General features: G+C 35.3%; 1 protein-coding gene across 1 annotated transcript; it reads left to right on the top strand.

The window, feature by feature from the left end:
- Positions 1–311: 311 nt before the first annotated feature.
- LOC309491360 (uncharacterized protein) lies at positions 312–12,694 on the top strand (the record flags this gene model as incomplete). The annotated part of the gene is made up of 5 exons (XM_082190386.1): positions 312–336; positions 3,549–4,743; positions 8,974–9,147; positions 9,388–9,533; positions 12,519–12,694. Coding segments are annotated over exons 2-5 (1,691 nt in total), but the record flags the coding sequence as incomplete, so codon positions are not given.
- Positions 12,695–13,169: the final 475 nt, after the last annotated feature.

Here is a 13,169-nt window from a genome sequence, read left to right as displayed (position 1 = left end):
ATAAAATCACTTGTATTGTGAAACATTTCTTTTGGTTATATTGACTAGTGTTATTCTGGACACAAATTTGATATTTCATTTAATATATTATATATTTCAAATGGTGTAATACACTATGTGTGTGCGTTTTGTTTTAGCACTAATGTACATGTATGCATCTTCAGTCATAGTTTAAAATAGCTATAATTTAATAATTGGTGTGATATTTTTTGCACGGTGCGGCCTGCATGAGTGGAAAGTCTATATGTGAAATTGTTGTTAAATGTAATTGCTTTTATGTTTTATAAACTTTTTTTTTACTCCTATTTTGCAGAAGACGGTGTAACCTGATTTGAGGTAAGATGTTTCTTTTTCATAATGTAGGTATTGTGATAATATAGGCAATAGTGTGTACAGTATAATAAAACATTTGGGAAAGTTGTGAATGTGAGAGATGGTATTAAAGGGACAGTTCACTTTAAAATGAAAATTCAGTCATGATATAATCACTGTCAAGTTGTTTCAAACATGTATGAATATCTTTCTTCTGCTGAACACAATGGAAGATATTTTGAAGAATGTCAGTTTACTGTCCTTTGTGTTCAGCAGAAGAAAAATTCATACAGGTTTGAAACAACTTGAGGGTGAGTATATAATGACAGAATTTTCATTTTAAAGTGAACTATCCCTTTAATATTAAATGACATGGCATCTGACGCACAGAAGCCAATGGGATGTCACTATGCTTATTGGCACTATCCAGTCTTCATTGGCATGTATCAGTGGATAGTGACATCATGTCACTGACATTATCGTGGAACATGTCACTGTATGCTGTGACACCTCCAGTAGTGACTGATAGCTATACTGATGTAATTGTGACAAAAAATCCTAAATAAATAGCCCAATTTTGTGATATTTTAAATATCAATGAATATTTTTTTTCCAAACTTGTTACTTGTGTCATGTCTGTATTTCATTGGCATGCCACTGAATGTTTTATAATACTAATGCTACTTTAGTCAGTAATAGGGATGTTAACCGATGACCGTTTGACCGATGGTTGACCGTATCAACGTTAACCGATCAAAGTTGTCGTTAGTCGGTTAAAAAGAAAAGAAAAAGTGATCTCTAAATTAGGCTATTATAGACAGTAGACTAAACGCTACTACAGTTAGCCATCTCATTCCAAGATCTTTTTATGTGAAGTGAACAAATCCCTCCAGTGATTCCCACACAGACTCATTCGTGGCGGTGCGCCACAGAATCAACACCGGCCGCCACATATTGCGTTTCGTTATAAAAAAATGTTTTACGCAATTTAAAACACGCAGCGTGTTCATTCAGCTGCATTTCCTTTCCCTGCTCTCCCTCCTTCTCTCTGTCACTCACGCGTCTCTCTCACAAGCAATTTTGTGTCTCGTCAAAGCCTTATTTGATCGGTGAGTGATGTACATGACTTATATTACTGAGTGATGTATATTACTGACAGAACGAGCAGAGAGAGATGCCCGGTCGCGCGCACTCTCACCGTCTTCAAACTGTCTTGCTCTCACTCTCGCTTTCTCGCACATATTAATTAAAATCAATTGAGAATTGACACGATGGTAAAAGATCGGAAGACCGAAGTTCCACGTTGAGCATTCGGATATTGTTTTTTTTCTGAATTAGGCTACTGCTGGGTGTTGTGCAAAAAAAAAAAAAAAAATTTACGTTGCCTTATCTTCTCTGAAAAGCGTTCCGCACATTCAGCTGACATAAAAAAATACTTTCAATAAACAAAACAAAACCTACAAGTCCGCTAATGACACGTCCAATTTGCAAACTAATGACTCCTTTGAACTGATTCAACCAAAACAATCTTTTAGTTTAGACTGTTTGCGGTAAATGCAGTTGTATTGTCGAGGTCAAAACTCTAAATAAACTGTGAATCAAATAAACTTAGCCTACTATAAATAATGTTATGTCCTTTTTTTACTCTTACACTGAATGTTTGGATTTTGTGTGAATCATTTTTGATTAATATTTAATATAATAAAGTTCTGTGTAACAGATTAATGCAGATTATTAACGGAGATTATTATTTGTTCTTTGATTACATACAAGTTCCTCGGCGCCGCGTTTGCGGGACTCATGTTTCGCGCTGTAGGGGATTTTTAAAAAGTGACGTGAGTGTGTGTGTGAGCGGGAGGCAGAGAGATGCGACAGAGTTGCGAAATTGCAGGCGCGGCTCGAAATGGATGTTATTTCAAATAGCGCATCATATTTTAAACTAATCGGTTAACCGGTTTCAACCGGCTAATGAGGCTCGGTGGTCGGTCAAGAATTTTTTTTTGTTTTCGCCATCCCTAGTCACTAATGAGGGTGTCACAACATGTTCTGTGACATGTGCTACGACTATATCAGTATCCACATGGCACAACCTATAGTTTTTGCGTGTACAGACCTACAGACATTTTGCGTGTAGTGTTTAATGTTATATGGGTTTCTTTAGTGCAAAATTTAAATTTTACAGTTAGATCCTTAATGTAAATGTTACAAATTCCCACAAATGTTTTCATTTTGCATTAATGTGTGTCTGCATTAAACTTCAAATATCACTGATCTGGCACCAGTTAAACCAGTTACATTTAGGTTTAACAGTTAAAATTTAATTCAACTATTTTATAAGAATAGTAAGTGTAAAGATATAATAGGGTGTAATTGAATATAAATGTAAGACATTTCTCACAGGTTAAAAAAAAAGAGAAAAACTGAATGTGTGTCACTGTAGAACATTTCTCATATCTATCAACAGTTTGAGTTTCTTTTCTTTATTATCTTTATTTTTAATGTAGAGATTTAAACTCATATAATATATAACAGATATATCCAATTTATATTTTTTTCTTAGCATTCAATTGGCATGTTTGTTTGAAAGACCATATTGGGCAGGATGTGGCATAGTGTGTTTTGTCAAGAAATGAAAATTGGGAAAATGTATTTAAAATATAAATAAGGGGAGGAAAATCAGTTTTCATTGTTATAAATATAAAATAAAACACCATATTTTTACCACGAGATGTCAGTATAACCAAGTAAAACAGGGTTGTGCCATCTGTAGTTGGTTTGAGAAGTGTTTTCAGACGTATTGTTATTTTTGTGGATTCAAAGCATGATGCATTGTTGACTATCTTTGGTTTTTAGTTCACTACCATTGTTATCTATAATACAGTGTTTATTTTAAAGGATAAATAGCATGTAAATTAATGTGATTGTCTTTGTGTGTAGAATTAATTCTGTTCTTTTTGGGTATTATGATCAGCTGAGGTGTCCTACCTAAATAGTTAACAATTTGGTAACAAAAAACAAATAATAATACAGAAGTAATTTTTTTAACATTAAAACATTTTACAATCAAATGATCTTAATGCTTGTATATTTATTTCATCTTTGCATATAATGTAATCATTGTAACAGCAAAAAAAACTGTGTTTATCTGTTTTTAGTTTTTCTTTAATATGTTGTTTATTTACTAGAATACAGTAATGTGTAAGTTAATTTATCTTATTGTGTTTTTGTGTGTACAGATGCCACGCACAAAGCAAGCCCGGCGCTCTGAGGCAGCGAAGAAGAGGATGGCGGACCGGATGGGTGCTGATCCTGAAGAGGCTCTGCCACCTCTTAAAAAATTGGCAGAAATAACTGAACGTTGTGTACATCACAACGGGTGTGACAAAATAACTGAACGTTGTGTACATCACAACGGGTGTGAGAAAGCCAATGAGAAAGCCAATGAGAAAGCCAATGAGAAAGCCAATGAGAAAGCCAATGAGAAAGCCAATGAGAAAGCCAATGAGAAAGCCAATGAGAAATCTGTTAAGAAACACTTTGATAAACCCATTGACAAACCCTTTGACAAACCCATTGAGCCAAAGTCTATTTCAAAAACTAATATGACCATGAATGATTTCTCTGATTTGTGTCCACAGAAATCTTACATCAGAGGCTCTTTACATCAGGGTGCTAAGTGTTTTGGCGACAATAGTGGCAGGCAATGTGCAGCAAACAGTTTAATTGCAATTTTGATGTGCAAGGTGAAAAATGTTTTGCGATGGACCCAGAGTGACCTGAATGATGTTCTGATGCTTGGAAATGACCTGTACAGTACCATGAGAGACGCTGGCAAAATCAACGATCCTATGAATGGCTACATAGAAGTTGCTGAGCTGCCTGACACACACACACTGAATAATTGTTGTTTTTCAATAAAGTATTCTTCTGTGTCATATACTGGGTTGTTTGGAATTAATCGATATGATGAAGGTCTGCAAGGTGTTGCCATGTCATTTGATGATGCATTACATGAAGCATTCCAGAGGTTTGATGCGTGTTTGGTAAACATAAGGCAAACCATATGTGCAGCTGTCAGACAAGGTTCGTGGTATGCAGTGATTGATCCACATGCACGACTCAGTGATGGAACAGTTTCAGCTCGTGGTAAGAGTGTAGTGGTTTTCCATCCTAGCATAGACTCTTTGGTCATTCATTTCAGGAGACTGGGTGCATCCTTGAAAGCATATAATCGTCCATTTGAGGTAACTGGGGTGCAGGCAAATGTGATTGACAACCACAGTCAGCATGATCGATTGGTGTGCCATCCAGTGGTGGAGGAAAATACTGAAGCAGAAAGAGTGAGTAAAGGTGTAAACTCAGAAATGGCAAGTTGCAGTCACTCTATTACTGATTTCATAAGCACAGATCAAATACTTGTGAATGAAACATGTACAGAAGAGAACACAGTAATGTCTCAATTCCCAAGAAATGAAAATGCAGCTGATGTTGACTTTATTTCACAAACTGACAGTGTTTCTTGGACTGATTTCACAAGCACAGATCAAATAAAGAAAACAGGACTGTTTTCTACCTGCCCTAATGAAGATGCAGCTGATGTTGAATTTATTTCTCAAACTGACAGTGTTTCTTTTCAGTTTAGTCCATTAACAGTACAGCAACAAAAAAGTATTTGCTTGAAACTGAACATAGTGCACGTTGTAAAAGAACAGAATAATCCAAATGAGATTGTTGAAATGGCTGAACCTTGTGAAACCAAAGATATTGTGGGTGATGGTAACTGCTTTTTCAGATCAGTAGCTTATGTTGTAAGTGGAAGTGAACGAGAACACAGAAAACTTAGACGTTCTGTTGTAACACACATTCTCCAGAATGCAGGAAGGTACAGTCAGTATCTCAGACAAGGACACACTTCAGTTGCAAACTACATTGACAGTTCTAGAATGAAATATGTCGGAACTTGGGCAACAGAGCTGGAAATACAAGCAGCCAGTGATTTAATTGGTGTGGACATATTTACATTCAGTGAAGAGAAATGGCTTAAATATTCAGCCTCAAATTTGTTATCTAATAGTAATAGCTGTCAACACAAGGGGATTTACTTGAAACATGTTAATAGCTGTCATTATGAAGTTGTTGTATGTGTAAAAACAAAAGATGGTAGTTGTTCTTCAATTTGTAAATCACCATTTGAAGCTTCAGTGTTCAATGCATCATTAAATGCTAAGTCAGACCCACGTAAGCTTTATAGACAGAAAGTCCAATACTGCAGTAATCAGGACTTAAAAGAGGGTAAAAAAATGGAGGCAAAGAAAAGATATAATGATGAAATGTACAAAGAGAAAAAACATAAATCCAGCATTGAAAAGTACAAGCAGAATAAAGAGTTTCAAGAAAAAGTAAAGAAATATAGCACAGATAAATACAAAGAAGACATATCACACAGACAATCAGTCAAACAGTACAGCATTGACAAATACAAAGATGACATATCACACAAACAATCAGTCAAACAGTACAGCATTGACAAATACAAAGAAGACATATCACACAGACAATCAGTCAAACAGTACAGCATTGATAAATACAAAAAAGACATATCACACAGACAATCTGTCAAAGAGTACAGTATTAAAAAATATAATGAAAGTGAAATGCACAAGTCTAATGTGATTGATTACAACACAGAAAAGTATAAAAATGATATTAGTTTTGCCAGTAGTATTAAAATTAGAAATGCTGAAACTCGACGAGATGCACAAATTAAAAGGAAAGAGATTGACTGTGTAATTGAACAATTTAAAGAAAAAATATCAACAGGTCCTGACTATGTCTGTTCAGTTTGTCATCGTTGTTGCTTTAAAATGCAAGTCAAACGTTGTAAAATAAATAAATATGTACAAAAATCGGTCCATGCTGGCTATATTGCAGAAAAATGTATAACACTGAATTATCTGCATACGTGTAATAAAACCTGCGGTGAAGATTGTGTTTATAAAAATACTCCAGCTGAATCTCTGTGGATTTGTCACACATGTGATAGAAAGATTAGTGAAGGTAAAATGCCTGCTGAAAGTGTAGCAAATAATCTCACTCTGGATCCAATTCCTGTTGAATTGAGCTGTTTAAACTCACTTGAAGCACATCTAATAGCAATGCATATTCCATTCATGAAGATGCTGGCTTTACCACGAGGTGGACAGAATGGGGTTCATGGACCAGTGACTTGTGTTCCATCTAATGTGATAGATGTGGTGAATGTTTTACCAAGATCAGAAAATGATGATTTAATGATACGAGTAAAACTTAAGAGGAAATTGACGTACAAAGGACATTATGAATATAAATTTGTGCACACTGATCATGTCAAAACTGCTTTGGCATACTTAAAAGAAAATAACAAATGGTATACGGATGTAGAGTTTAATGAAACTTGGATTAACCCTCTAAGTAAAACAGAAGAACAGATCACTGATCAAAGTGATAACAATGAACAAGATTTGGATGCATGTCAGGACATGTGTGTTGATAAAGAGCACAATATTGAGAATGAGGATGAAGAGATCACTGATGAAACACTTCATGATCGACAGCAACATGGTTTGTTTATGGATTCATGTTTACAGCCAGTAGACATTGCACAAGAGGTTCTAGATCAACATTTTGATGGAATTATGTCACTTGCACCAGCAGAGGGCAATAATCCAGTGAGAATGTTAATGGATGAAACTAATGAAGCCAAATGTTTTCCAGTTCTCTTCCCAAAAGGAACAGGTACATTTCATGATCAACGACCTGAAAAATTAACGCTGTCTAGATATTTAAATAATAGAATCCTAAATGCAGATGGACGTTTTGCTCAAAATCTAGACTATATATTTTATGGACAATATTTGTCTGAGCTTAATCAAGTTATTTCAAATGTATCTATTGCTTTGCGAAAAGGCCATGACACAAGCAACAAAACAAAAATTACTGCAGAAATGCTGACAAACAAAGAGTCATTGCAAAAGATTTTAAATTTTGATCAGGGTTATAAATTCTTGAAGCCAGTGAGAGGGAGTCCTGTTTTTTGGCAAAGTGTTCAAAAAGATTTGTTTGCAATGGTGAGACAATTAGGTATCCCAACATGGTTTTGCTCATTTTCATCAGCAGACTTGCGGTGGCCAGAGCTAATGCAATCTATTGTGAAAAAAGAGGGCTGTGAAACTCCTATTGATGAACTGGACTGGTCTGATAGATGTGAAATGCTTAAACGCAATCCTGTAACTGCTGCCAGAATGTTTGATCATCGATTTCATTGCTTTCTAAAAGATGTGATCATGTCGCCAGCCCAGCCAATTGGAAAAATAATAGATTATTTCTATCGAATTGAATTTCAACAGCGTGGATCCCCTCATACACATTGTCTCTTTTGGGTTGAAAATGCACCTCAAGTGGACAGAGATGAAGATGATGAAGTTGTAGCATTTGTTGATCAATATGTCACTTGTGAAATGCCACCTGAACAGGAGGAAGACATGCATGAAATTGTGAGCACTGTCCAACAACACAGCAAAAGACATTCAAAAACATGTAAAAAAAAAGGAACTGTGTGTAGATTTAACTTTCCACGTCCACCAAGCAACAATACTTTCATTACAAGAAGCAGCAAGAGTGATAAAGATGAAAAAGAAACAGATGATGAAAAAAATGAAAGTAAATGCAAAAAGACAAACAACTGCCAAGAAATATCAAAAGAGCTAGCTGAAGCTATAATGAAAAGAGTGAGAGAATGTTTGTTGAATAGTGATGCTGTCTTTGACTCAGTTGACTCTATGTTTGCATCTATTGGTATAAATCAGGAGACATTTGAAATGGCTTACAATAAAATGACGAAAAAAACAAGTGTTGTGTTGAAAAGAAAGCCAAATGATGTATGGGTGAATCAATATAACCCAGATCTTTTACGATGCTGGAATGCAAACATGGACATACAGTTTGTTGTTGACGCTTATTCATGTATAGTATACATAATTTCGTATATTTCCAAAGCTGAGAGAGAAATGGGATTGCTGTTGGCTAACGCTCAAAAAGAATCACACAATCAAGGTAATATGGATGCTAAACAGGCTTTAAGAAAACTAGGAAGTGTGTTTTTACATAATCGAGAGGTCTCAGCTCAAGAGAGTGTGTATCGACTGACTAACATGAAACTAAAAGAAGGATCAAGGAAAGTGGTGTTTATTCCAACTGGTACTAATCAAATAAGAATGAGTGTACCCTTAAACACCATACATAAAAAAGCTGAATGTGGAGAAGATGATGGCGATGGCATTTGGATGAAAAGCATCTCAGACAGATACAGAGCCCGTCCACATACAGATGAATTCAGTGGAATGTGTTTAGCAACCTTTGCATCAGAATACAGAGTTTTGACTGCATCTGAAAAATGTTCAGACAGAGTAAGACTGGAAAATGACATGGGGTATGTGAGAAAAAGAACTCGTACAGACTCTGCCATTGTGCGATATGCTCGTTTTTCACCCACTAAAAATTCTGAAAATTATCATCAAAGTATTTTAGAATTGTTTTTGCCTCATTTTGTGCGAGATCAATTGAAACCAACGAATTTCACTACATATAAGGATTTTTATGAGACTGGATTTGTAACAATTTCAGATGATCAGCTTGAGTCAGTCAAAATGATAGTGGACCGTAATATGGGAAAGTTTGAGAAAGAAGCAGACACAATACAAAGAGCTCAAGATGATCTAGAACAACATGGACCAATGGAAGATGCTTGGGCCCAAATCTGTCCAGAAGCAGAACTTGAACGTCTCGAATGTCTGGAGAGTAAGAAAGACCAAATAGAAACAGAAGAAGGTGATGATATCATTCCTGATCTATTACCAAAAGTGGGTACTTCCAAAATAGAAAACAATCCATCAGCAATGACTAAGCAAGATGCCATGGATTTACTGCGTTCTTTGAATGAAAAGCAGTCAGAAGTCTTTTACAAAGTGCGGCAATGGTGTTTAGCAAAAGTGCAAGGTGAAAATCCAGATCCATTTCATGTGTTCATATCTGGTCCAGGAGGTGTTGGAAAATCAGTACTGATTAAAGCCATCTATTATGAAGCCTCTCGCATACTTTCAAAGTTAACAGACAACCCAGATGAGACACATGTGCTATTAAGTGCTCCTACTGGTGTGTCCGCGTATCAGATTAATGGGTCTACAGTACATTCCAGTCTCTGCATTGGAATAAATGCTTCACTGCCATATCAACCACTTGGAGATGAAAAAATGAATTCCCTGAGAGCCAAACTTGGAAAACTGCAGATATTAATAATTGATGAAATTTCAATGGTTGATCATAAACTTCTAGCATATATTCATGGAAGATTAAGACAGATCAAACAAACAGGTGATTACTCTGCATTCGGAAAAGTTTCTGTCATAGCAGTTGGAGATTTTTATCAGCTGTCTCCTGTCAAAGGAAAACCACTTTACACCGAACCAGTGAACAGTGTGAATCTTTGGGAAACTAACTTTAGTTTGGTTGTACTTACAGAGATCATGCGTCAGAAGGACAAACAGTTTGCAGAATTATTAAATCGTTTAAGGCAACGTAAAAAAGATGAAGTTATGCTTGAAGAAGATATTACTATGCTAAAATCATGTGAAACAGGTGATGGTGATGAGAGTACAGATATCCATATTTATGCTACTAATAGTGAGGTTGATGAACATAACCTAAAAATGGTGCACAAAATATGCTCTGACACAGTTACTGTGAACGCCCAGGATTTTGAGAGAAATGCTAAAACTGGCCGAATGGAAAAAAAGGATGGGTTTCATCTCAGAGTTCACAACAGTTCTTTGGAAAAAACACTTGAATTAGCGATCAATGCTCGAGTAATGCTACTGAAAAATATCAATGTATCAGATGGTCTTGTGAATGGAATTTTTGGAACAATTAAAGAATTCTATTATGAAAATGATGAAATATTTCCATCAAAAATATACATTGAATTTGATGATGAACGAGCTGGTAAAGAAGCTAGAGGTAAAAATCCATGTGTAAAACCTGGACTGGAGAAAAGCACAGCAATTGAGCCTGAAGAAGAGAAAGTAACAAGCAGTGGTGGTGTGAGGAGACAGTTTCCTTTGAAATTGGCATGGGCTTCCACAGTTCACAAAGTGCAAGGTCTGACAGTGAACAAAGCTGTTGTTTCATTGAAAAAGATATTTGCTCCAGGACAAGCATATGTAGCATTAAGTCGAGTGACCTCTCTTGATGGTCTTATAATAGAAGATTTCACAGAGAAAGCTATTTTTGCAAAAGACAACATTGAGGAAGCTCTACAGAGAATGCCTCCTTTCATTGATCCATGTGAAACCACAGAAAACATACAATTTCAAATAATGCTACACAATGTCCAAGGGCTCATTCCACATATTTTAGATATTCGGCAAGATAACAGATTTTGTCAAGCAGATATGATTTGTGTAACAGAGACGTGGCTAAAGCCAAACTATTCGGAGAACGATGTCAGTCTTTCTGGATACCACTTCCATGGCAAACCACGAAGTGTTGCATATGACACAAGTGAAGATGTTTTTGCTACACTTAAAAAGGAAAATCATGGTGGTGTTGGCATATATCACAGAGAGAATGTAAAAGCTTCTTTAGTTCATTTACCATGTATTAACATTGAATGTCTAATGTGCCATACACAAGACTTAAACACAACTGTAGCAGTCGTGTACAGACCATCATCATATAACATGCCGTTATTTAGAGAGAACTTGATTACCTTAATTCATCAAATAAACTGCTTATCAGGTGGAAAAATAATTCTAGGAGATTTCAATGAAAACATTTTCAGTAAATCAACTATTCATGATGTCATGCAGCATTTTGGCTTCACACAAATTGTTGAAAATGCAACAACTGAAAATGGCACATTAATTGACCATATATATATTAAAGATATTAACTTAAATAAAATAAAGATTGACATTATGCCCACGTACTTCAGCTATCATGACTGTGTTGTGCTGAAGTGGCTGTTATAATGAAACGTCCAACCAGAAGGGGGGAGGGGGATACAGAGGTGGAAGAATAACACTGGACGGCCTCTGTGGGAATTCTTGCTGCCTTCACGTGCTATCAGAATTAGTGCAAATATTTTTTTTAGAGTTGGAAATTTAACATAATAATTATTGTTGATCAATAAGATTTACGAAATAAGAATCACTATAGATGCTTTCAAAAATACTATTTTTCTGTACAACAAAACACATGAACATGTCAAACCAATAATAATGGCTTATGAAGTCAGAAATAGGACATTTCTGAAAGAAATAGATAAGAATCAGATACTATCAAAAGTACAATTTTTTTGTAGAACAAAACACATTAACATGTCAAACTCATAATCATGGCATAAGAAGTCTGAAATAATACATTTCCGATAGCACGTGAAGGCAGCATTAGACATTGGGATTGTTAGTGGGTGTTAAGGCCACCTACAATACATTTCCATATTCCTGTTGAATTATTATAATGTTAATATTTTATTATTTAAATATACATGTCAAAATTTATATATTTTTTAAATTAAATGGCCTTAACACCCACACAAACATTTTATATTTTTTTATTTATTTATTCATTCATTAATTCATTCATTCATTCATTTTATTTATTTATTTGATGTATTTTATTGTTCAAAATGTCTGTGTAATGTCATTTTACAATGAATATATATGGAGACCTGCATCATACAGTTGGCTAATTTATACTAAAGCACTTCAAAAGGTTAATATTTGCAGCAAAACAATAAATGACAAGATATATAAAAAAGAAGAAAAGACAAAGATGAACTTTAAGAAATATTACAATATCTTTGCAGCTTCATTCTCATCATATTCCAACACTTCAAGTATTGATTAACAGGTAAGACTATTTTTATCTTTTAAATTGGTTATAACTTTCATTGCTCTGTAATATATGTTTTTGGTATAAGGGTATTCTATTAAATACATGCTTGCTTTAAGCACAATGTTTTATAAGTACATAATTCATTTGTATATATATTTTTTAAATACATATAAATAAAAAAAATTGTATAAAAAAAATCCTAATCACATCCTCATTGTCTATAGGTACATTAAATGTCTTACGCTGGTTGATGACCAGATCATCTTCATTATTAGGACAATATTCAACTCCACAACCAGCTGAAGATTACATTCTACAAATCAAGGAAACAGTTTGACTGTAGACAACAATGTCCAGATCATCACATCACCATCACCATCACCATCATCATCACCATCGTGGACTACATCTGTGTGGCTCAGTTCAGCATTCAGATTAATCACAGTGCAAGGTAATTTTTCTACTGTTCTCTGTTTATTTTTGTAACTTTGAGCTCATTGCACCTTTAGCTTTCTGTTCTTGGCTCTCAAAAGAGGAAATCAACATAATCCAGTTATTTTACATTGCCATGTGTTGAACATTCTGAAACGCTTATCCCCAGTTTTTGTGTTTCGCAGGGCCAATCTTGTCTTTGATTGATGGAATTGTAGTGGTGTTGTCCTGCATAGACTGAAGCCCTGACCACACTGTCATCTCTGAGGATTGTCCTATGAGCTGACTGTCCATTGAATTATTGTCATGGGACAAAATGGATTGTCACGTTAAAAGATCTTCAGTTTCCACTGGTTCAGCCAACTTACAAGGTGTCTTCATCTCTGCTGGTTCAGCCCAGTCGTTACATGTCTTTGTTGCTCTGCTTCAGTCCAATTCCACGTCATCTTCATCACCGCTGGTCCTGCCCAGCTCTAAGTCTGTTTTGCTGCAGC

Source organism: Leuciscus leuciscus (genome assembly GCF_965113295.1).
Source record: "Leuciscus leuciscus genome assembly, contig: HAP1_SCAFFOLD_151, whole genome shotgun sequence".
NCBI lineage: Eukaryota > Metazoa > Chordata > Actinopteri > Cypriniformes > Leuciscidae > Leuciscus > Leuciscus leuciscus.
The sequence above is the reverse complement of the archived record's forward strand: the minus strand, read 5'-3'. Positions and strand labels throughout refer to the sequence as shown.